The sequence below is a fragment of the Cuculus canorus genome, chromosome 28 (genome assembly GCF_017976375.1).
Source record: "Cuculus canorus isolate bCucCan1 chromosome 28, bCucCan1.pri, whole genome shotgun sequence".
Lineage (NCBI taxonomy): Eukaryota > Metazoa > Chordata > Aves > Cuculiformes > Cuculidae > Cuculus > Cuculus canorus.
The window spans coordinates 1,832,381-1,855,113 of NC_071428.1; the positions used below are offsets into that span (position 1 = coordinate 1,832,381).

Genomic DNA, 22,733 nt, shown 5'->3' on the forward strand with positions numbered 1-22,733 from the left:
GCGGGGTGATGCGGGGCAGGATGGAGCGGAGCGGTGTGGGGTGTTGCGGGGCAGGATGGAGCGGAGCGGTGCGGGGTGATGCGGGGCGGGATGGAGTCGAGCAGTATGGGATGGAGCAGGACAGGATGGAGCGGGGCGAGGTGATGCGGGGCGAGTTGGTGCGGTGCAGGATGGAGCGGAGAAGACTGGGGTGATGCGGTGTGGCGTGATGAACCCGGGGTCGGTGCCGCCGGTGCTGCGGGAGCCGCCGGTGCTGCGGGAGCCCCGGGAGCCGCCGGTGGCGGTGCAGCCCGGAGTCGATGCTGCGGGAGCCCCGGGAGCCGCCGGTGCTGCGGGAGCCCCGGGAGCCGCCGGTGGCGGTGCAGCCCGGAGTCGGTGCTGCGGGAGCCGCCGGTGCTGCGGGAGCTGCCGGTGGCGGTGCAGCCCGGAGTCGGTGCTGCGGGAGCCGCCGGTGCTGCGGGAGCTGCCGGTGGCGGTGCAGCCCGGAGTCGATGCTGCGGGAGCCCCGGGAGCCGCCGGTGCTGCGGGAGCCCCGGGAGCCGCCGGTGGCGGTGCAGCCCGGAGTCGGTGCTGCGGGAGCCGCCGGTGCTGCGGGAGCTGCCGGTGGCGGTGCAGCCCGGAGTCGGTGCTGCGGGAGCCGCCGGTGCTGCGGGAGCCGCCGGTGGCGGTGCAGCCCGGAGTCGGTGCTGCGGGAGCCCCGGGAGCCGCCGGTGGCGGTGCAGCCCAGAGTCGGTGCCGCGGGAGCCGCCGGTGCCGCGGGAGCCCCGGGACGGGGCGGGGCTGCCCCGTGTGGTTCCGGGTCGCGTTGGCGATGGCGGCGCCCATGGAGCTGTTCTGCTGGGCGGGGGGCTGGGGGCTCCCCTCGGTGGACCCGGACTGTCTGGCCGTGCTGGTGAGCGCCGGGGAGGGCACCGGGACCGGGACCGGAGGGGAGGGGGGGGGATATCGCGGGGGGTCCCGTCGAGCTCCGCTGCCGCTCTCTCCCCCCGCAGACCTACGCGCGGTTCACGGGGGCGCCGCTCAAAGTGCACCGGGTCAGCAGCCCCTGGAGGAGCCCCTCCGGTAAGGGACCGCCACAACGGGACCCCATCCGCCGCCCCACTGCACCCCCTGCCCCGGTGCAGAGCCCCACCCCGCCCCATTGCACCCCCTGCCCCATTGCACCCCCTGCCCCATTGCACCCCCTGCCCCATTGCACCCTCTGCCCCATTGCACCCCCCCGCCCCATTGCACCCCCTGCCCCACTGCACCCCCCCGCCCCGGTGCAGAGCCCCACCCCGCCCCATTGCACCCCCCCGCCCCATTGCAGCCCCCCTTGTCCTATTGCCTCCCCCCTCACCCCATTGCCACCCCTGCCCCATTGCAGCCCCCCTTGTCCTATTGCCTCCCCCCCTGCCCCACTGCACCTTTTGCACCCCATTGCACCCCGTGCCCCATTGCATCCCATGCCCCATTGCCACCCCTGCCCCATTGCAACACCCCTTGTCCTATTGCCTCCCCCCCTGCCCCACTGCACCTTTTGCGCCCCATTGCACCCCGTGCCCCATTGCCACCCCTGCCCCATTGCAGCCCCCCTTGTCCTATTGCCTCCCCCCTCACCCCATTGCAACTCCTGCCCCATTGCACCCCGTGCCCCATTGCAACTCCTGCCCCATTGCACCCTGTGCCCCATTGCAACCCCATGCCCCATTGCACCCCGTGCCCCATTGCAACTCCTGCCCCATTGCAGCCCCCCTTGTCCAATTGCCTCCCACCCACCCCGCTGCACCCCCCTCACCCCATTGCACCCCTCTCACCCCATTGCAACCCCCCTCACCCCATTACAGTCCCCCTTTGCCTATCGCCTCCCCTCTCCGTGCCCACAGGGCACCTGCCCGCACTGAAGACGCGGGACGAGGGCACCATCTCCAAAACCCATCAGATCATAACACACCTCAGGAAACAGGTAGAGGGGAGAGAGGGGCACCCGCTGCCCCACGCTGGTGGGCGCTGGGGGGGGTCCCTTTGCCTTATTTGTGGTCATTCTGAGGGATGTGGGCAGGATTTGCCGCTTCCCTGCGGGGTCACAGCTGTTGCCTTTGCTCTGCAGAAGTATAACGCGGACTACGACCTCTCGCCCACGCAGGGAGCGGACACGCTGGCCTTCGTGTCCCTACTGGAAGAGAAACTGCTGCCGGTGTTGGTGAGTTGTGCTCTGGAAGCATCTCAGGGGGAACGCAGGGGGAGATGGGTCTCACCGAGGACTTCATTCGCTTCCTGGAGTCGTGTTGGTGGGCTCAGGTGTGTGCCCGCTGCCAGGAGAGCCAGGGAATCATGGAATGGCTTGGGTTGGGTTGGAAGGGACCTCAAAGCCCATCCAGTCTTACTTCTGCCATGGGCAGGGACACCTCCCACTGGATGAGGGGCTCCAAACCCCATCCAACCTGGCCTGGAACCCCTCTAGGGATGGAGCAGCCACCACTGCTCTGGGCAATCTGTTCCAGGGTCTTCCCATCCTCACAACAAAACATTTCTCCCTAAGATCTCATCTCAATCTCCCCTCTTTCAGCTCAAAACCATCCCTCTCATCCCGTCCCTGCGCTCCGTAATCCAGAGCCCCTCCCCGGCTTTCCTTTTAGCACTGGCAGCTGCTCTAAGTTCTCCCCAGGCTGAACAACCCACATTTCTCAGCCTATCCTCCTATGGAAGATGCTCGGATCATCTTCATGGCCTTATGTTGTAGGCAGCAAAATCGTGGGGGCCTGGAGCATCAGGGACCGGGATGTCAGGGGTCTGTGGGTTGCGCAGCCCGGGATGGGGTCTGATGCCCCCCGTGATGCCCCCTCATCCCCTTTGTGGTCTCTGGAGCAGCCGGTCCTTTGCCAGGCATGGGCTTTGCCATGGCCTGGGAACAGATTGTCCTCTTCTGCAGCTCCACACCTTCTGGGTGGACGCAAAGAACTACGTGGAGCACACGCGGAAATGGTACGCGGAAACCATTCCTTTCCCCCTCAACTTCTTCCTGCCCAACTGCATGCACAAGCGGCACCTGGAGCGGCTGCAGCTTCTGTGGGGGGACGGCTACATGGAGGATGAGGAGAAGCTGGAAAAGGAGGTGAGAAGACATGGTCTGGGCAAAGGGAGCCCTCGGTGGGTGCCCAGAGGGACCCACGCAGGGCCAAAATCTTAATTGGGGTGTGGGGTTCACCCCAGCTGAGCACCCCCTTCCCACTCCCCTTAGCACCGAGGCAGCCTGCTGCGGGCGTGACAACCCCTCTGTCCTCCTTCTCCAGCTCTACCGGGATGCTCGGGAATGCTTGACGCTCCTGTCCCAGCGCCTCGGCTCCCAGAAGTTTTTCTTCGGAGACTCGTAGGTGCCCACAAGGGGAAGGTGTTCCGGGGCCTGAGAGCCCCTCGTGCCCCGGCAGGGCTGAGACCCCGCGTCTCGCTGCCCGGCTGTGGAAGGGATGGACTCATCCTGCCCTCTCCATCCTCGCATTGGGGCTGGAAGCAGAGAGCCCTCGCGATGAGGAGGAGCTGCTTGCTGTCCCAGGGACAGGGGGTGGCTGATGGGTCTGGGTGGCTTTAAGTGGGGACGGTGGGAGAAAGCGGGAGGGACGGTGACCCACGTGCAGGTCTCTGTGCCCCCAGACCGGCCTCGCTCGACGCCTTCGTCTTCAGCCGCCTGGCGCCGCTCCTGAAGGCGAAGCTGCCCAACGGGAAACTGCAGCAGCACCTGAAATCCCTGCAGAATCTGTGCAACTACTGCACCTCCATCCTCAGCCTCTACTTCCCCTGGGACGGAGGTGAGCTGCATCACCCACCCCTCGCCTGGGGGGACTTGGGGTGACCCATCCCGCTCTTCACCCCCCCCGGCTCTGCTCCTCTAGGTGAGCCGCCAGCCAGCGCCCCACGGGCTGCGGGCGCCAGCAGCGGTGAGGTGGAGGAGGACCCCCACAAACGGCGTAAGCAGCTCCTCTCGGTGCTGGTGGGGCTGGTGGCCATGCTGGGCTACGCCTTCCTGAGCGGCATCGTCTCCATCCAACACGGCAGCGTGGAACCAGCTGCCCGCCAGCCCATCACCCTGGAGGACGAGGAAGAGGAGGAGGAAGAGTGAGGAGGAGCTGCGTGCTTGAGTAGCGGACAGGTATGGTAGGACTCAGTCTCAAAGTTCTTTTCCAATCGAGCGATTGTGATTCTCTGATCATTTCTCCTCCGATCCCTGGAACTGATGTTTTTTTCTGCCGGCAGCCTGGCAGCATCGCTCCCCGCAGGCGCTCTACTCTGTCTCCTGGTGGGAATCGCAGCCCTCTCCGCGGGGAGCGTGCCTGCCACGCCAATAAACCTCCCTCTCTTTGCCCTGTTGTCCTCTCAGCAAGCTCAAGGCCCTTCCCAGTTTCCCCAGTTGCACGGGCTGGGGTGTTGCAGTGGGCGCTGATGTGCTGCCCACCGTGCATCCTTCGCGCAGCTCTGCCTTCATCCCCAGTCTTGGGGGTCTTTGGGGGTGGAGTGAACGGGGAACGCAGGGTTTTTTAGCTTCTTAAAAGCATCTGTGGGTGCCTCAGCACCATCCCCCCTCCTTTCTCCAGCAGCCGTGGGGCTGAGCACTCCTCTCCCCCCATCACATCGCTGCCTTCCAGCTGTTGGGCACAGCTGGCACCGGGTCCTGTGGGCTTGTTGCCACGCGGCCACCAGCCCGGCTTCCCCGAGAGCCGCAGCACAGCAGAAACCAGCGGCAAAGGAACCCAGGCTCCTCAGCAGGATGTGACCCAGCCCTCATTCCCCACCTCAAGGCTCTTTGGAGATGGGATAAATATGGGACTTGAAGGTTTTTAGCTTCCTAAAAGCATCTGTGAGCATCTCAGCGGGGTCCCCTGTCCTTTCCTCAGCAGCCGTGGGGCTGAGCACCCCTCCTCTCCCCCCATCGCATCGCTGCCCTCCGGCCGCTGGGCAGAGCTCACACCGGGTCCCGTGGGCTTGTTGCCACATGGCCACCAGCCCGGCTTCCCTGAGAGCCGCGGCGTGGCGAGGAACCAGCCCTGTGCCGGCTGCCTGCCACAGCAGAAACCATCTGCAAGGGAGGCTCAGCTCCTCAGCAGGATTTGACCCCAATTCGGAGGGCGCGAGCCCTCCCCATCCCTCGGAGCCCAGCTCCCCGCTGCGGCGCGAGCAGGGTGGCGAGCGGTGGTGGCTGCAGCAGGAATCCTTCTGGCGCTGACAGCTCTGTTTGCGTTCCTCCACGCTTGCCAACAACAGGGAGTTCCTCGCAGCTGGCACTGCCAAAACCACGGAGCGCGGTGAGCTCCACGACCGGCATCTGAAGGTGTGTGGGCTGCAGAGCAGGGGCTGCCCAGCCCCGGGTGCCCCGGCGCAGCACCGCGGTGGTCCCGTGGGACATCTGGCATGGGGTTCAATCCTTGGCTCGGTTGCGCTGCTGTGGTTTCCTCTGGTTTACGAGCGCGCAAATGGAAAAGCGGCGTGCAGCCAGGCTCGCCTGCGTGCTTGCTGCCGGGCGACACAGCCTGTGCTTGTTCGGCTCTCACCGGTGTCCTGACACCGTGGCTGGGGCTGTGTCCGGTGTTCCCAGCCTGAGCTCCCCGGACACGCACCCCACGTGCCACCCGCATGGGGGTGATGGGTCCTGCGTTGTGCCGCGAGCGGAGCCGCTGCAGAGCCTCCCCCTATACTGGCCCAGTTGGAGGGGCCCCACTGGGATGGGGATGACTCAGTGCAACCCCCCCCGCCACCGCCCCATGCCCGCTCCCCCCATAACGTCACTCGGGAAGTATGTGCCCGACTTTCCCAGTTCCAATTAGGTGGGGGTTGTGGAGGGGTGGGGGGGTGGCTGCTCCGGCAGGAGAAACCGCAGCACGTGGCTGCCTGCTCCGACCGGGAGGAGAAGCTGGAGCTGCTGACGTCAGAGTGCGGTGCTTTAGCAGTCCCCAAAATCCCTGCCAGCTTCTGGTCCTCGTCCTGCTTGGAGGATGCTGCGAAGTGGAGGGAGATGCCACCACTTAGGGTGATGGCTCCTGCCTCCCTGCAGCACCGACCCAGTGCCCCAAGGAGCTCAGGCAGAGGCAGGATGGAGCCCCTGGGGCTCAGCAGGTACCTCCAGCCCCAGCCCTGCCTCCTCCTTTGGCTCCTTGCAAGGGTCGACAGGCGAGATTGTAGAAAACCTGTTTATTTTATGAAAACATCTAGAAAAGAACGGACATTGCAGCCCTCGGATCAAACAGGTCCCGTGGGGCATCGCGGGGCTCTGGTGCAGCTCCAGCCCTGCACAGGGACCCATCCCCAAGCCCTCCACCTGCACCGCGCTCCCGGTGCCACCACCTCCCTCCTGCAGCCGCCGTGGCCGCGCTAGGCTGGCTGCGTCCACAGGAACGTCTGGATGGAGTCACCGGGAGCGGTGGCCTCAATGGAGCCAACCTGTGGGTCCGAGACTCCGAAGGACACGTCCTCGGGGGAGCTATGGGGATGCGAGAAGGGATGCAGGTCAGAGGGGGCAGCTGGGCTTCGAGCCAGGGTGGAGGGCTGAGCCAACTCACCGGTTCAGGACCACCAGGACAACGGCACCATCCGGGCGCAGGAAAGCCGAGTGCTCCAGGTCACAGCGGTGACATTTCTTGGAGACAGAGAGCCCCACGCGCTGAGAGCCCTCGGGGATGAATTTGCTGCAAGGACAAGCGAGGTGTGAGCGTGGTGCCTGGGATGGGGCTGGAGCAGATGGTGGGAGCCGCTCGCCGGCCACCCCTGACCCACCTGAAGTGGCCCAAGTGGTAGAACATGGGCTGCTTGTAGAAGACATCCTTGCTGCTGTCCACGATGACGGGGCTGTCCACATAGTTCTTGCTCCAGTTGGGGCCCCCTTGCAAGTCCAGGGCCAGGTTCCAGTCGGTCCAGCCCGTCACGTAGTTATTGAGGTTCTGTGGGACAGGAGAAGGTGCTGAGCTGCCATCTGGTTGCAGGAGGTGGCTGGGACATCACCGGTCCCCACTCAACCCTACCGTCAAGATGCTATGGCTGTATTTGCTCCCTCGGTCCCAGCCACCCAGCACCACCCTGGGCTCCCAAAAGTAGGAGCCGGTGGAGGCTTCCGTGGAGAGGAGAAAATAGTCTGGGAAGAGGTGATGGGTGATGGAGAGCGTGAGGTCGATGGGCGCAAGGAAGTCCAGGTACCAGTGGATGCCGATGCCGCTGATGTAACCGGCAGCCACAGGGTCTTTCAGAACCTGGCAGGAGAAAAGAGTCACCAACGCCCAAGGCTGGGAGACCCAGCACAGGGCCAGGAGAGCTGCCGTGGGGTCAGGACAGCTGCTGTGGGAACCCACCACTTGGGCCCAGTAGGGCAGCATCACCCTCTGGTCATCCAGGATGATGAGCTGGACGTGGCGGTGGGAGCTGTTGGCCAGCGCGGGGCCCAAGTCCCGTGCGATGAAGTCCCGCTGGTGCTCCGGGGAGAAGCCCAGGCACTGGAAGGGGTAGAAGACAATCTCACCAGCCGTGGGCTCGTTCCCTGCTGTCACCGCCCAGAAGGTCAGGTTGTGTTTGGCGTATTCATCCAGGAACCTGAGTGCAGGGGAGACGGTGAATGGCTCAGTCACGGCAGCGCCAACCCTGGGCACGGCCACCCCGGTGCCCACCGCGCTCACACAGCCGCTCACCGGATGAAGTATTTGGCCCAGGTCTGGTGGTACTTGTCCCCAGGGCTGCCTTTCAGCGTCCCCCTCCCTGTCATCGCGCCGTTGGTCTTCATCCAAACCGGGGAGGTCCAAGGGCTTGCGTATAGCGACAGCGGCCGCTTGGCCACTGCCTGAGCCTCCCGGAGGATGGGGATCTGGGGACAACCAGGGTGGCAGTGACTTCTCTTGGTCTACCCCAGTGCTGGCGTTGGAGGCAGCAGGATGAAGTCCTCTCCCTCCCCACCAGCGAGGTGGTCCCCTTCCCCATCCCATCCTGTTCTGCTCCTCCGTGTCAAGGGACGTGAATCTGCCCCTCTGTTCCTCTCTTGTGAGACCTCATCTGGAAGATTTTGTCCAGATCTGGAATCCTCAATATAAAAAGGAGATGGAGCTGTTGGAACGGGTCCAGAGGAGGCTACGAGGATGATCTGAGGGCTGGAGAACCTCCCGTACAGGCTGAATGAGTTGGAGTTGTTCAGCCTGGAGAAGAGAAGGCTCCAAGGAGACCTTAGAGCAGCTTCCAGTGCTGAAAGGGGCTCCAAGAAAGCTGGAGAGGAACTTTGTATGAAGGCTTGTGGTGACAGGACGAGGGGCAGTGGCTACAAATTGGAGAGGGGCAGGTTTAGACCAGACATAAAGAGGAATTTCTTCACAATGAGAGTGGTGAAGCCCTGGAACAGGTTGCCCAGTGAAGTTGTGGCTTCCCCATCCCTGGAGGCATTCAAGGCCAGGTTGGATGGGGCTCGGTCAGCCTGATCCAGCGGGAGGTGTCCCTGGTCTTTAAGGTCCCTTCCAACCTGAACTATTCTATGATCCCACTCAGGCTGCAGCCTCAGCACCTCGGGCTCACCTTCATCCGCGTGTCCTCCTCCGTCAGGTTGAAATGCTTCAGCTCGAAGTCACCCTCCGAGTCAGCGTAGGTGTAGAGGCGGACGGAGAAGTCGGTGCTGGCCATGGGGACGCGCACCAGGTTGTACTCGATCCCTGGGGACAGGCAGGGATGGGCATCTCTGGGGTGGATTCAGGGACAGGAGCGCTCCCTGCTTCCAGCACCCTCCCAGCCCCTCAGCACCCAAACCCCAAGCAGGGAAGGCTGGATGGACCAGTCCTACCTCCCAGCGGCATCATCCTGTCCAGACTCACCTTCCTCGGAGAAATAGGAGCGGAGCAGATGGTTCTGAGCTTCCTTGGACAGGGACTGGATGTTGATGGCAGCTGAGTCGGTGACTGAGCCACCAAAGCCCTTCACTTTCTGGTACCGCTGCGCCGCGTTCAGGGTGAGGTGGAAATCTGCAGGGGATGAGCAGCATCACAGCCGCTGCGTGGGGACGCGCTCTGTTCCCCAGCGTGCCGGCAAGCATCCAGCCTTGGTGGGTACCTGGGGTTTTGGCGTTGCGTTGGAAGCTCCCTTGGCTGCGCTCGAGGCGTTTGCCAGCCTTGCTGCTCTCATACTTGATGTAGGTCCCCAGAGGCGGCAGGACCACAGGGTCCAGCGTGTCGCAGTACGCGGCGCTGCAGGCGCACACCAGCGAGCCGTGACCGAAGTCCTTGGCATCGCAGGGACGGCCACCTGCAGCAGGAGGAGACACCGGGCAGGCACAGAAGAGGGTTGTGGCAGGAGCCCAGCTCACCCCTTCACCCCAAACTCTGCCTGGGGACGTGGCACCAGTGCTTACCTGCTGCCTGCAAGGCTGCCTGTGCCAGCAGGAGCCAGCGCAGCGCGCCGGCACACCCGGACCCCATGGCACCTCCGCTCTGCGAGGTTCAAATGGGCGTTGATGGCACACACCGGTGCTGGGGGTAGGGCAGCAGACATCAGCAAGAGGCTCTCCTCACCCCATCCCAACCCTGCACAGGGGCAGAGACGCAGGGCAGGGACAGCCCTGGCATCTCCATGCTCAAGAGCCTTGAGGAACACCGGCATCCCTGCCAGGGCTGAGCCCCCACCACCCTGCCTGCTCCCCACGGCCCCAGGTGAGCCCTCACCTTCCCTTCCACCCAAGGGTGGCTCCAACCACATCCAGAGTGGGGCTGCAGGCGCATCGCTCTGCGCCGGTGCCACCCCGTGCCCACCAACCTGGCGTTCCCAGCCGCCCACACCAGCTGTACCCTGCAGCTCTGGTCCCTCCCATCCTCTCCCTCCCACTCCTTCTCCCTCCTTGCTTGTCCTACGGTCGTGCCGTGCCACTCCGCACCCCCTCCGGTGCCCCCTGAGATAAAACCAGGAGCAAAAAGCTCCTGAGGCGCAACTCTTTGGGAGCAGTGGGCAGCGTTTGCCCAGCCAGAGCGGTTTGGGGCTCAAGCTCCCAGTGCAGAGGGGTCCCCCCTTCCTCTCTGTAGGTGCTCCCACCCTCTCCAGTCCTTCCCACGACACCGGGCGAGGAGATTCTTGAGGAGGATACAGGAAAGGCTGTGCAGGCGAGAGTGGGACATCACCAACACCAGAGACCACGCAGGATGGTGACCAGGACCAGGTGGGTTGTCCTGTTCCCATCATCTCCTGCTCACTGCCCGTAGGCGATGCCCAACCAGCACAGTGGACATGGCCTCAGCGTGGTCGTCTTGTCCACACCCATCCCTATTCCCACCAGCTGATTAAACCACTCCGGACCCAGGGTACTCACCTGTGGCTGGAAAACCCTCTCGCGGCGTCTCTGCTGGGAGCAGGGCAGCAGGACCTGCTTTCTGGCTGTGCGTGGTAGGAGATGACAGCGGCGTCTGGTGGAGCAGGAAAGGTGAGTCCTGGAGAGGACATCTCGTGGGATTCTGTGCGCCTGACAAAGAGCCCGAGGATGATTTTGCAACCTTGCTCCAATAAGAGCTTTCAACACTCCCCACAGCATTTGCAAAGCTCTCCTGAAACCTGTCCCAGCAGCCAGAGGGAAGCCGGGGCAGGGGGTGGGATGCCCTCCACCCCCTTCAGCCACCTCCACCCAGCCCCAGTGCAGCCCCCCTCTTGCCAAGACCACCCCAGAAAGCATCTCAAGGGATGCCTTGCTGCAGGGGTGGGGTTGGCCATGACCACCCAGGTGTCCTTACTGGGGTGGCTTTGAGTCCCACCTGGTGGCAGCTCAGCTTTGTGACCAACACCTGGAGCCCCGTGTGCAGCTCTGGAGTCCTCAGCACAGGAAGGACGTGGAGCTGTTGGAATGAGTCCAGAGGAGGCCACGGAGATGATCCAAGAGCTGGAGAACCTCCTGTACGAAGACAGGCTGAGAGAGTTGGGGTTGTTTAGCCTGGAGGAGAGAAGGCTCTGAGGAGACCTTAGAGCAGCTTCCAGTGCTGAAAAGGGCTCCAGGAACGCTGGAGAGGGGCTCTGGATCAGGGAGAGAACAAGGGGAATGGTTTTGAGCTGCATGAGGGGAGATTGAGATGAGATTTTAGAAAGGAATTCTTCACAATGAAGGTGGGGAGCCCCTGGCCCAGGTTGCCCAGAGCAGTGGTGGCTGCCCCATCCCTGGAGGGGGGTTCCAGGCCAGGTTGGATGGGGTTTGGAGCCCCTGAGCCAGTGGGAGGTGTCCCTGCCCATGGCAGGAGGTGGAACTGGATGGGCTTTGAGGTCCCTTCCAACCCAACCCATTCCATGAAGAGCCACCTGCACCCTTTGCCGGGACCCATGCTCTGCTTGCGGCTGCAGCAGCGACTTTCCTGGCACGGGCGGAGGTGCTGCCGGGGCCGCGGGCCAAGCCACAAGCAAGCGGCTGCCGTTGGGATGCCTTCATCCGGTGACGGGCGCGGGGATGGGTACAACGGAGGGGCTGCAGTCGGTGCCCAACTCGTCCCTGTCGTCGGGCTGTGCCCCACGCCCGCAGCTGTGCCGGGTGGAGCAGGATACAGCAGTTTATCATCCGCAAAACAGGTCTGGGCTCAACACCTTCTAATTTAGGATCTGTAATTGCAGGCTTTTGCCTATCAGGAGAAACCGGGGCAAGGAGCAGAGCAACGGGAGAGGTTCCAGCCTGGCCCTGAGGTTCTTCCAGCACTGCTTGTGTGTGCAGCAGTGTTAACGTCTTTTGTCGCAGACACGGAGAGTGGGATTGAGGGCACTCTCAGTAAGTTTGGCGATGACACCAAGCTGCGTGGTGTGGCCAACGCACTGGAGAAAAGGGGGTGTCAACCAGAGGGACCTGAACAGGTTGGAGAGGTGGGACCATGCCGGTCTCAGGAGGGTCACCAAGGAGAAGGGCAAGGTCCTACACCTGGGTCCAGGCTGGGCAGAATGTGTGTTGGGAGCAGCCCTGAGGAGAAGGACTGGGGGTGCTGGAGGATGGGAAGCTCCACTTGAGCCGGCAACATGTGATAACAGCCCAGAAACCACTCGTGTCCTGGGATGCATCCGGAGCGGTGGGATCAGCAGGGAGGGAGAGGATTCAGCCCCTCTGCTCCACTCTGTGAGACCCAACGTGGAGCCCCGTGTCCAGCTCTGAAGTCCTCAGCACAGAAAGGATGTGGGGCTGTTGGAACGAGTCCAGAGGAGGCCATGGAGATGATCCAAGGGCTGGAGCACCTCCTGTAGGAGGACAGGCTGAGAGAGTTGGGGTTGTTCAGCCTGGAGAAGAGAAGGCTCTGGGGAGACCTTAGAGCAGCTTCCAGTGCTGAAAGGGGCTCCAGGAAAGCTGAGGAGGGGCTCTGAATCAGGGAGTGCGGGGAGAGGATGAGGAGAACTGTTTGAGCTGCACGAGGGGAGATTGAGATGGGATCTTAGAGAGAAATGTTTTGCTGTGAGCAGGGAGCCTGTCTGGAGGGGCTGAGCAGAGCCTTCTGGAGAAAAGGTCTCACAAGGAGCGGCTGAGGGACCTGGGGTTGTTCAACCTGGAGAAGAGGAAGCTGAGGGAGACCTCATTGGTCTCTACAACTGCCTGAAAGGAGGTTGGAGCAAGGTGGGTGTTGGACTCTTTACCGGAGTAACAAGCGATGGGTGCATCAAGCCTCAAGGTGCATCAGGGCAGGTTTAGATTGGATATTGGGAAAAATTCCTTTATGGACAGCGTGGTGAAGCCCTGGCAGTGGTGAAGTACTACCCCAGTGAAGCACAGGGCAGTGGTGGAGTCTCCATCCCTAGAGGGGTTCAAAACACGTGTATATGTGGTGCTTTGGGCCATGGGTTTAGTGGTCACAGTGGGGTTGGGCTGACGGTTGGACTGGATGAGCTTAGTGGTCTTTTCCAACCTTAATGATTCTACGATTCTATTTCCCTACACAGGCATTCCTGGAGGCACAGAGCTCTGTGTGCACCTTCCCTGTGTGGCAGAGCTTTGATGAACCTTGGGAAGCGCAGTCCTGGCCCAGCACGACCAAAGAACAGCGATAAAAACACAGAACCCCCCAATGTTCTCCGCGCACAGGGCTGAGACGGAGCCCAGTGCTGCCTTCATGCTTCACTCTGAGAAGACAGCTGTTAAACCTCTTTTTTTTTCTCCTTTTTTTTTCCCCCCACATCAGCAACTCTGCAGCTCACACACACCAGAGGCGTTTGCCAAGGAGTGCTCTGGCTTTCTCATTCCAGGACTTCAAAGATGCTAAGAACGTTCCCAAAGGTTGGAGCAAGCAAATACTGTAAACTGGTATTTAAAGAGAGCAAACAGGACAGCCAGGTAATTATGGGCTGCCAGCGTGATGTCAACCATGGCCAGAATAGAGGGGAGTCTGTCCGGAGGCCACAACGGCTGAGGGTGGTTGGATGCAGCCAGCAGCACAAGCTCTGGAAGAGATGGCATCAACCCAACTCATCCGCAAGGTCTGGTGGATGGGGACACTGATATCATTTACTCGGCTTTTTTCTACAGTCTCTGCCCTGGTGCAATGAGACATTTTGGTTAAAAAAGAAAGAAGCAAACTAGGGAAAACCAAGGGCACATCTGAAAGGAATCAAGAGCTGGCAAGCGGCTGAGCTTGCTCCAGCTGCAGCGATAAACAAGACCGCCACATGCGGACCACAGGGAGGGAGCCCTCCGGGGCACCCCTCGCCCTTCGCTGCCTCTCCAAGGAAAACCGAGCCATTTCCGAGAGCGTAGAGGAAACACTGACAGGGATGGTGCATACCGGAGGGAGCGCGTCACGGCTTTACTTGGCGCTCGAGACATATGTGAAGGTTTCGAGGGAGCCACGTGTGGAAGCGTGGTCCAGGAGACGGCGCAGCAGAAGCCTTCAAGGGGCTGAGGGCGCTTGGGAGGGAGAGAGGAGGTTGGGAGACCCCCAGTGCCGGGGCCACAGGCAACCCCTGGTCCATTCCATACTCCCAGCAGTGGGTCACCACCCCCTTCCATTATGGAAGGATGCTGGAAAGGGCAGGAGAGGAATTGACTGCCGGAGATCCCCCATCTCCACTGTGCCGTCCCCATCCCTGCCCTCGCCATCACTTCCAGCGCCACAAGTAGGTCTGGATGGAGTTGGCTGGAGCCACAGTCTCGATGAAACCAACAGCAGGGTCCCGGATCCCAAACGGCAAATCCTGGCAAGACCTGGAGGGCAAGAGGGGTTGAGCAGGTCAGCATAGCTTGGGCCAAGCATCCCTCACTCGCCCAAGTTGAATCACTGACCTGTTGAGGACCACCAGGACAAGGGCTCCGTCGGGGCGTAGGATGGCCACGTGCTCCAGGTGACTGGCGAGGCATTGGCGGCTGCAGCGCAGCCCCACACGACGAGAGCCCTCAGGGATGAACTTGCTGCGGGAAAAGAAGCAGGAGAGGCATCACGGACCGTGTCTCGGGGTGGGGGCAGCACCCGAGCTCCCCCAGCCCTGACCCACCTGAAGTGGCCCATGTGGTAGAACATGGGCTGCTTGTAGAAGATGTCTTTCTTGCTGTCCACGATGATGGGGCTGTCTACATAGTTCTTGACCCAGTTGGGGCCACCTTGCAGGTCCAGGGCAAGGTTCCAGTCAGTCCAGCCGGTCACAAAGTTGTTCAGGACCTGAGCAGGCAGGGAAGGGACTGAGCAGGGCTGAGCCGGACCCCCGGTCCCTGGTGGGCAGTGCCAGGAGCCGTACCGTCAGGATGCTGTGGCTGTAGTGGTTCCCTCGCTCCCAGCAGCCCAGGGAGACGGAGAAACGGAGGTTGAGGAAGCCGCTGCAGGCCTCCGTGTAGAGGAGAAAATGGTTGGGGAAGAGCTTGTGGGTGGCCCCCAGGCTGCGTTTGGCGGGGACGAGGCTGTCCAGGTACCAGTGGATCCCCACGCCGGCGGTGTAGCGGGCGGCAGTGGCATTGCCCAGCACCTACAGAGAGCAGAGGAGATGCCTCACACCAGGATCACCGGCACTCTGACCCCATGGAGATGGAAACACGGGACCCCACGTGCCTGTGGGGCCACCTGTGCCCCCTTTTGTCCCCTCTTGTGGGTACTACACGCTCCCCTCAGCGCTCACACCCCAAGCAGCCCCCTGACGTGGCTCCAGCACCCGCAGGGTACGGAGCGATGGGGTTGGTGGTAGGTGTCCCTTGGTGGGCTCCTCACCCTGCTATGGTCCCTGCTGCTGCCTGACCCTCCTCCACATCCTCTCGGAGGTGATCTTGCACCACAGCCCTGCCTTGTCCCCAGGTGCTGCCGGTTTGAGGCAAAGGAGGGACGCGCTGCACCCTCCCCTGCAGCTCCAACCTCGCTCCGGGCAGGGGCAAGAGCACAGTTTAGTTTCTTTCCTTTTCCTTGAAGGTCATTCCCATCAACAGCTCTTCAGCATCGCGATGGACAAACCCCATCAGCCAAACCAGAGCAGGAGCTGGTGTGCTGGGAATCTGGGACGTACATGCCACCTCCCGGCCCTGCTTCAGCCTGGCACACACGGAAGCGGTTGCTGCCAAACTAGCTGGCTCCGGCTCGTTCTCCAGCAGACCTGGTTTGGCTTCTGCTCTGTCTAAGACTGGGAGGAGCTGCTGGCTTAAATGTCAGCTAAAACCCCAAATCAGGGTGGGACACCGAGAGGAAGGAGCCAAGCAGGGCAGCAGGATTTGCTCCTCACCACTTTGGCCCAGAGCGGGAGATGGATGCGCTGGTCGTCCAGGATGATGAGCTGGGTGCGGTGGGAGCTGCGGGTGAGCGCGGGGCCCAGGTCACAGACGATGAAATCCCGCTGCTGCGCAGCCGTGAAAACGATGGTGGGGAACACGGGAGGTGTGAGGAGCGCCGCGAGGGGCTCGTTCTGAACCGTCACTGCCCAGAAGGTCACGTTGTGTTTGGCATATTCATCCAGAAACCTGGTGAAGGGAAGGAGAGGGGAGCAGCATCAGCCGTGTCTGCCCACCCTCTGCCCACCCAAACCCGCTCCCAGTGCTCCTCAAGCATTCCAGCCCCATGGGATGATACTTGATGAAGTAGTTGGCCCAGGTCTTGTGGTACTTGTCCCCTGCCTGCCCCTTCAGTGTCCCTTTCCCACAGACATCCTCGTTGCTCTTCAGCCAGGCTGGGGCCGTCCAGGGGCTGGCGTAGAGCGACAGCGGCCGCTTGGTCATAGCTGAGACTCGGTGCAGGATGGGGATCTGCAGAAAGGGGGAAGAGGGTCCAGCTCAGCTCCGCTGTAGCTCCCCAAAACCGTGACGCCCAGGGTGGGAGGAAGGGGAGTACTCAAGGGACCTCTGTAGGGAATCATAGAATCACCAGGTTGGAAAGGATCCACCGGATCAATGAGTCCCACGAGGGAACCTCAGCCTGCGAGCACCACCCTATGGCACAGTGCCGCGGGTCTGCACTCTGCCGGCAGCAGCCAAGGTGTGCCAGGACGTGCCACAAAGGAGGTGCCAGCTCCCACGGGCTGTCCCCACGCACCCTGCCACCCTGCGCAGGGCTCGGCAGCACCTGGTCACAGGGGTCCCGGCATGTACAGGAGCTCCAGCGCGACAGAGGACAGGCGCTGATGGCTTCTGCCTCCCACCTTCATCTTCACATCCTCCTCCGCCAGCTTGAAGTGCTTCAAGTCGTAGTCGTTGGGGACATCGTCGTAGCTGTAGGGGCGCACGGAGAAGTCGGTGGAAGCCATGGGGAGCCGAATGAGGTTGTACTCGATTCCTGTGGAGTGGGGAAATCATCAGGCAGCACTGGAGCAGGTTCCGAGGGATGTCCCTGCGGTGAGGACGGGCAGAGCTGCCTCCTGGGATGCCGTGAGCAGCTCCACGCTGCTGGTGCCCTCATTGCTCACCACTCTCAGAGAAGTAGGAGCGCAGCAGGTTGTCCTGAGCTGGTTGTGACAGAGCCAGGATGTTCAGAGCAGCAGCATCAGAGAGGGACCCACCGAAGCCTTTCACGTGTTGGTACAGCACAGAAACGTTGACTGTCAGCAGCGGCCCTGCAAATGAGACCTTCGCTCAGCTCGCAGCGCTGGCACCCACCGCCCTCCCGGCCGCAGCGGTACCTGCAGCACGCAGGCCGTGCTGGAAGCTCCCCTCGCTGCGCTCGAGGCGTTTGCCAGCCTTGCTGCTCTCGTACTTGATGAAGCTGCCCACGGGCGGTAAGACCACGGGGTCCAGCGTGTCGCAGTACGTGGCGTTGCAGACGCAAACCAAGGCACTGGGGCCAAAGTAATTGGGGCTGCAGGGATTGGCGCCTGGGGGACACGGGGAGGTTGGGGACTGCCGCCAGTGTGGGGACACAACCCTGACAGAGCTCTCCCACACACCCTGGGTGCTGCCTCGGTGCTCCACACTCTGTCCCTTCCCACGGCACCCCAGCTCCTGCGCTGCCACCCCTGTCCCATGGCACCCCAGCTCCTGCGCTGCCACCCCTGTCCCACAGCACCCCAGCTCCTGCGCTGCCACCCCTGTTCCATAGCACCCCAGCTCCTGCACTGCCACCCATGTCCCACGGCACCCCAGGTCCTGCGCTGCCACCCCTGTCCCACAGCACCCCAGCTCCTGCGCTGCCACCCCTGTCCCACAGCACCCCAGCTCCTGCGCTGCCACCCCTGTTCCATAGCACCCCAGCTCCTGCGCTGCCACCCCTGTCCCACAGCACCCCAGCTCCTGCGCTGCCACCCCTGTTCCATAGCACCCCAGCTCCTGCGCTGCCACCCCTGTCCCACAGCACCCCAGCTCCTGCGCTGCCACCCCTGTCCCACAGCCCCCCAGCTCCTGCGCTGCCACCCCTGTCCCACGGCACCCCAGCTCCTGCGCTGCCACCCCTGCCCCACGGCACCCCAGCTCCTGCGCTGCCACCCCTGTCCCACAGCACCCCAGGTCCTGCGCTGCCACCCCTGTCCCACAGCACCCCAGCTCCTGCGCTGCCACCCCTGTCCCACAGCACCCCAGCTCCTGCAGTGCCCCCCAATCCCACAGCACCTCAGCTCCTGTATGGCCTCTGGACTCTTGATCCCATCCCAGGACACACCGGTACCCCTCTGGCACCCCCATGCCATCCCCACGCTCACCTGCAGCCCGGGGCACGGCGCGCAGCAGCAGCAGCAGCAGCATGGGTAGCATCCAGCCCAGGACACCTGCAGCACCCATGGCCCCTCCACGTCCCCCCACTTTTGCTGAGTCTTGGGGTGCTGAGCCTGTGAGAGGGGACACCTTCAGCCGAGGCAGGCATGGGCACAGGACGGGGTGGCGGGGCAGGCTGTGCTCCCCGGGCAGGATCAGTGCCACCCCCTCTGCCCCTGCCACACACTCCATCCTCTCCCCTGACAAAGACCTTCACCTCGAAGGCAGATGATGCGAGTCCAGCTCTCCCAGGAGCCCACAGCCCACCTACCTCCGCTGCGCCCTGACCTGCGCTGCTGCCAGCCCTCCTCCTCCTCCTCCTCAGGCAGCTCCAGCCTCCCCACCTCACCTTTACTGGGAGCTGCTTGGAGACCTCCCTCCACAGCACACCCTCTCCCACCCCCACAGCTCCTCCTTATTCTCCTCCCGGCCTTTACTTACCTCTGGTCTTGGACCATTGTACGTCTCCTGATCCCTCCTCACCTCCTGCCGTCGCACAAAGGCTTCACCTCCCAGTGAGGACTGGGACATCATGCTGGGAGCTCCAGCTACACCAAATGCCCCACCAGCGTCGGGAGATGCAGCTCCAAAAACCCACTGCAATGCCTTGAAGGGAGATCTGAAGTCTTTCTGTTTTCAAGCAAGATCTGGATGAATTCTTGGAGGCAGAGCAGAACCCGTGGGTGCTCACAAACACCGTAGGTTAACGACCTTTATCCACCTTGAGCGATTTATCCATGCCTATTGCCCCAATTGACCTCCAAGAGCTGCCGTGGCTGCGTACCCAGCGTGGGGAGGGTCCAGGATCTCCAGGTGAGGATGGAACGTGTGGGCTGCAGAGTCCAGTGCAGCAAAAGGACCGTCCTGGTGCAGCCACACAGGACCTGGAGCCCCTGCCATGCCATGCCCAAGCTTTTTGCATTGCTCAGCACCCTGCAGCTTGCACTGCAAAAGGCAGCGCCGGCAGCAGTAGCAATAAACTGGCAAATACCCCATCCTGAGGAGCAACTGAGGGCCCTGGGGCTGCTTAGCCTGGAGAAAAGGAGGCTGAGGGGAGACCTCATCGCTCTCTGAAACTACCTGGTGTTAGCGAGGTGGGTGCCGGGCTCTTCTCCCAAGTAACAAGTGATGGGATGAAAAAAAAACAGCCTCAAGTTGCACCAGGGGGAGGTTTAGATTGGATATCAGGAAAAATTTCTTTACCGAAAGGGTTGTTAAGCATCGGTAGAGGCTGCGCAGGGCAATGGTGGCATCTCCATCTCTGGAGGGATTTAAAAGTTGGGTTGATGAGGTGTTCAGAGATGGTTCAGTTATGAACAAGGATGGTTTGACTTCATCTCAAAGGTCTTTCCAACCAAACAATTCTAGGAATCTGGCTCCTGCACAGCCAGGGCAGTGTTTTGGTGTCCAGCAGTGGCAGCCAGGGCTGCACTACCAATCCATAGAGGGGAACACGCTGCCCCGACACCGGCTGTTCCAGGAGCCAAGCTCTGCTCCTCTGTGCCTGGTGACAAAGTATTCCAGTTGCTCCCTGCTCCTCCAAGACAAACCCTCTCAGTCCACAGAGCCAGGGCTGAACCGGGCCAGCTCACCCAGACATAGACACAGTCTGATCCTGGTCACATCACCCAGGACATATCCACACTGCGGACACACGTGCACACACCCATCCCTGCAGGGATGCCCTCAGCATCTTCCCAGGAGGGTGGCCCTGGGGACCACTCTTCTCTGCCTGCCCAAAAGCATCAAACACTGGGGTTCTGTTCCCCTTCACAAGGTTAAACCACCCCGTTAGCTCTCCTTTTCCAGATGGAGACCAATTCATGGCTAGTTTTCTCCTTTTCTGGCATATCAGGTGCAGTTTTGGGGCAAGTCAAGTCATGGAGGTTCCTCCTACCCTCCAGCACTGCTCTGCAATGGTCCTGTGCCTCTGCCCTCCACGTGGGGCTGAGCCGTGGGGCACCCAGGCCACCAGAGAAAGGGCAGCTGGGGCCAGACAGCCCCCAGTTGCCATTCCCAGGGCAAAGAGGCAGCCCCAGAAGGAAGCTCCTGTGTCTCCCACCCTTGGCAGTGACTCACGTATCATCCGGGTGCTACACCCAGGCTAATAAGCCCCAATTTTGGGAAGAGGTTAATCAGTCAGCCCCTGCTGCCCCATGGTGATTAGCTGCCTCCTGACCGACTACCAGCCACCCGAGATGCCCCATAGCCTCCTTCCCACCTCATTTTGGGGTCCGTTTCTGCCTGTTCCCCCCCCCACTACCCCATCCAGCTGCAGCCCCACAGCTGGGTTGGGTCCCTACAGCTCCAGGAAACCAAAACACTGCGGAGGCTGCTGGAGCCCATCCTTATCAACGCTGGCTGATAAGAGCTTCCCGCTGAGCAGGAAAAGTGAGAGCCAGGGGAAAGGCAACGCCTTGTCATGAGAGATGCTGGGCAGCCCCACCAAATCCTCTCAAAGCCACTTCTTGCTGCCATTCCCAGGTTTCTCATGGTATTCCAGATCTGCCCTGCAGCCGGTGGAGAAGCCAGCGGGTAAATGTTATCCCTTCGCCAGGCCAGTGGGGATGGTTACGCTGGGAACACAGATTTAGGGCTGAGCTGCCTTTACAGGGGTCGCGACTCGGAAAACATCAACGCGAGAGGCAGGCACACAGAGCCTCCATGCTCAGGCTCCAAGGTCCAAGCTGCTGGTCCTCAGCCATGAGCATGGTGAGACTCAGCCCTTGGTGGTGGTCACTGGTTCCAGGTCAGCTGCTTGGGGTTCTCATCCTCCTGGTCCAAGTAGCCACCGCGCACCCCAAAACAAGCCAACGCTTAGCACAAGGATTCACAAGCCAAACTCAACGATGCTGGAGATTCACCCCCCTCACTGTTTAACCCGGAGCGAACTGGTCCTTCAGATCCGAGCAGGCGCTGGTGCGTGCCCTGGGATGATTCGGCATCCGGACATCGACTTTTATTACCAGGGCTGGTAAAATGGTAAAGGAAGATGGTGAGTAAAAACCTGGGAAAGAAGCAGCAAGGAGAGGAGCCATCCTGAACCGGGGAATGGGGATGCTGGGAGAGCAGGGCTCGTGGTTGCTGTGATCCTGGAGAAATATTTCCCTCTTGTGGACAAAGATAAACAGCCTCCAGGCAGAGGTGGGATGGTTGTGCCCCTGGGCACAGCCAGCTCGCCCTAAGACTCTGGCATGCCCAGGGTTTGTGGGGTCCCAGGGCTTCCCAAGGGCATCGCGGCACAGGTCGTGCCAAATTCCCCGGGGTGACCCTGCCACGCACTCCCCAGTCACCCCAGGTGCTGCCAGAGCTGGTGCTGGGCTGTGCTCAGCCTACGCAGCACCACTGCTGTCAGCCCCGACGGCTGCATCTCGCCTGCCTCAACCCGACTGACCCAAATTGGCCCAGCAGCCGCAATCACGACCTCCCTGCCCTATTTCTCCACCCAGCACGTGCTGTGAGCTCCCTTCCCTTGTTCTGGGTGTGCCTGCACCCATTCCCGGTCCCGTGCCCGCTTGCTCACGCTGCCTCAGCTCCGTGGTGGGTGCTGAGCCCACGGTGCAGCCCAAACCTTCTCGACACTCCGTCCCAGCTGCCCCATTGCTGGGGGGACAGAGCACCCCATCACAGAGCCACTGCAGCCTGGCCAGCATTCTTCTCCCTACAAAGCCCCCAGAGAAGCTTGCAGACACCCTGTCCCCATCCTGAGCTGGTTTGCGCCCTGAACCCACCATGCTCCGATGCTCCTGGAACTCAGACCTCCAGTCTGAGCCCCAGGAAGCAACCCAGCACCCTGAGCCGGGCAAGATCTTACCCTCCCCAGCCAAGCACCAGGCTGCAATTGGCTCCAGCTTGGCAGGAATAGCCCAGAAAGCTGAAATTTGGCCACAAAACCCACCCAGGGATTCCACCACTGTCTACTGGGCTCCTGAGGATCCTGAAAAGGCTGCAATTGGCTTCTGGGAGTGTCTACAGGACTCCTGGGGACCCTTATAAGCTCCTGGAGGACTCTACACGGCTCCTGGCGACACTGAGAGTCTCCTGGGAGTCTCTCCGGGGCTCCTGGGTCTCTCCACGGGGATCCTGAAAGGCCCCTGTGGGTCTCCGCATTATTCCAGGGGATCCTGGAATGCTCTTGGGAGTCTCTGCAGGGTTCCTGGGGACTCTGAAAGGCTCCTGTGCGTCTCTACAGGGGTCCTAGGGACCCTAAAGGCTCCTGGGTCTTTCTACGGGGCTCCTCTGGATTCTGAGGGGCTCCTGGGGATCCTCCAAGGCCCCTGGGGCTCTCTACGGGACTCTTGGGGATCCATAAAGACCCCTGGGGCTCTCTATGGGACTCCTGGGGATGCTGAAAGGCCCCTGGGGCTCTCTACGGGACTCCTGGGGATCCATAAAGACCCCTGGGGCTCTCTACGGGACTCCTGGGGATGCTGAAAGGCCCCTGCAGGTCTCTAAGCAGCCCCTGTGGGTCTCTACATTACTCCAGGGGATCCTGGAATGCTCCTGGGAGTCTCTGCAGGGTGTCTGGGGATCTTGAAAGGCTCCTGGGGCTCTCTACAGGGTTCCTGTGGATACGTAAAGGCCCCTGGGTCTCTCTACAGGGCTCCTGGGGACCCTTAAAAGCTCCTGGGGGACTCTACATGGTTCCTGGGGACACTGAGAGGCTCCT

At 61.8% G+C, this 22,733-nt stretch overlaps 3 protein-coding genes and 1 long non-coding RNA gene across 14 annotated transcripts; 2 read left to right on the plus strand and 2 right to left on the minus strand.

The window, feature by feature from the left end:
* The first annotated feature begins 86 nt into the window (after positions 1-86).
* MTX1 (metaxin 1) lies at positions 87-5,328 on the plus strand. 3 transcript variants are annotated; one of them, XM_054051105.1, is made up of 9 exons: positions 87-892; positions 993-1,062; positions 1,866-1,945; positions 2,090-2,182; positions 2,912-3,094; positions 3,273-3,349; positions 3,631-3,785; positions 3,870-4,126; positions 4,569-5,328. In XM_054051105.1, the coding sequence occupies exons 1-8, from the start codon at positions 194-196 to the stop codon at positions 4,094-4,096; spliced, it is 1,584 nt and encodes a 527-aa protein (XP_053907080.1). In that variant the 5' UTR covers positions 87-193; the 3' UTR covers positions 4,097-4,126; positions 4,569-5,328. The 3 variants fall into 3 exon arrangements, with proteins under 3 accessions (XP_053907080.1, XP_053907083.1, XP_053907081.1); XM_054051108.1 differs by having other exon boundaries at positions 4,572-5,327; XM_054051106.1 differs by lacking the exon at positions 4,569-5,328 and adding an exon at positions 4,231-4,523.
* An 814-nt stretch (positions 5,329-6,142) lies between these two features.
* LOC104058744 (lysosomal acid glucosylceramidase) lies at positions 6,143-10,440 on the minus strand. Of its 4 annotated transcripts, none has more exons than XM_054051110.1 (11): positions 10,286-10,388; positions 9,338-9,509; positions 9,040-9,231; positions 8,805-8,951; positions 8,512-8,645; positions 7,644-7,816; positions 7,311-7,548; positions 6,987-7,211; positions 6,742-6,905; positions 6,528-6,653; positions 6,143-6,448 (listed from the first exon to the last, which is right to left on the minus strand). In XM_054051110.1, the coding sequence occupies exons 2-11, from the start codon at positions 9,402-9,404 to the stop codon at positions 6,340-6,342; spliced, it is 1,575 nt and encodes a 524-aa protein (XP_053907085.1). In that variant the 5' UTR covers positions 9,405-9,509; positions 10,286-10,388; the 3' UTR covers positions 6,143-6,339. The 4 variants fall into 4 exon arrangements, with proteins under 4 accessions (XP_053907085.1, XP_053907087.1, XP_053907086.1 ...); XM_054051112.1 differs by lacking the exon at positions 10,286-10,388 and adding an exon at positions 10,012-10,152 and having other exon boundaries at positions 9,338-9,455; XM_054051111.1 differs by lacking the exon at positions 10,286-10,388 and adding an exon at positions 9,648-9,750 and having other exon boundaries at positions 9,338-9,455.
* Positions 9,515-13,186, plus strand: LOC128849391 (uncharacterized). Its single transcript, XR_008447370.1, has 6 exons — positions 9,515-9,635; positions 10,002-10,135; positions 10,253-10,396; positions 11,563-11,713; positions 12,391-12,541; positions 12,865-13,186. It is a non-coding gene; the product is annotated as an uncharacterized LOC128849391 (long non-coding RNA).
* Positions 13,187-13,376: 190 nt separating this feature from the next.
* Positions 13,377-18,816, minus strand: LOC104058889 (lysosomal acid glucosylceramidase). 6 transcript variants are annotated; one of them, XM_054051099.1, is made up of 11 exons: positions 18,506-18,816; positions 18,013-18,138; positions 17,076-17,193; positions 16,789-16,935; positions 16,525-16,658; positions 15,960-16,132; positions 15,616-15,850; positions 14,650-14,874; positions 14,410-14,573; positions 14,201-14,326; positions 13,377-14,122 (listed from the first exon to the last, which is right to left on the minus strand). In XM_054051099.1, exons 1-11 carry the CDS (start codon positions 18,596-18,598, stop codon positions 14,017-14,019), a joined length of 1,647 nt encoding a protein of 548 aa, XP_053907074.1. In that variant the 5' UTR covers positions 18,599-18,816; the 3' UTR covers positions 13,377-14,016. The 6 variants fall into 6 exon arrangements, with proteins under 6 accessions (XP_053907074.1, XP_053907075.1, XP_053907077.1 ...); XM_054051100.1 differs by lacking the exon at positions 18,506-18,816 and adding an exon at positions 18,336-18,466 and having other exon boundaries at positions 13,395-14,122; positions 17,002-17,193; XM_054051102.1 differs by lacking the exon at positions 18,506-18,816 and adding an exon at positions 18,282-18,323 and having other exon boundaries at positions 13,400-14,122; positions 17,002-17,193.
* Positions 18,817-22,733: the final 3,917 nt, after the last annotated feature.

Excerpts from the sequence above, each read along its gene's own strand:
- MTX1 (XM_054051105.1), top strand. The coding sequence starts at position 194 with ATGCGGTGTGGCGTGATGAACCCGGGGTCGGTGCCGCCGGTGCTGCGG. Across the intron at positions 1,946-2,089 it reads TAACACACCTCAGGAAACAG|AAGTATAACGCGGACTACGA; the intron begins GTAGAGGGGAGA and ends TTTGCTCTGCAG. Across the intron at positions 3,350-3,630 it reads AAGTTTTTCTTCGGAGACTC|ACCGGCCTCGCTCGACGCCT; the intron begins GTAGGTGCCCAC and ends CTGTGCCCCCAG.
- LOC104058744 (XM_054051110.1), bottom strand. The coding sequence starts at position 9,404 with ATGGGGTCCGGGTGTGCCGGCGCGCTGCGCTGGCTCCTGCTGGCACAG. Across the intron at positions 8,646-8,804 it reads CTCCTATTTCTCCGAGGAAG|GGATCGAGTACAACCTGGTG; the intron begins GTGAGTCTGGAC and ends GCCTGTCCCCAG. Across the intron at positions 6,654-6,741 it reads TACCACTTGGGCCACTTCAG|CAAATTCATCCCCGAGGGCT; the intron begins GTGGGTCAGGGG and ends TTGTCCTTGCAG.
- LOC104058889 (XM_054051099.1), bottom strand. The coding sequence starts at position 18,598 with ATGATGTCCCAGTCCTCACTGGGAGGTGAAGCCTTTGTGCGACGGCAG. Across the intron at positions 16,659-16,788 it reads CTCCTACTTCTCTGAGAGTG|GAATCGAGTACAACCTCATT; the intron begins GTGAGCAATGAG and ends CCCACTCCACAG. Across the intron at positions 14,327-14,409 it reads TACCACATGGGCCACTTCAG|CAAGTTCATCCCTGAGGGCT; the intron begins GTGGGTCAGGGC and ends CTTTTCCCGCAG.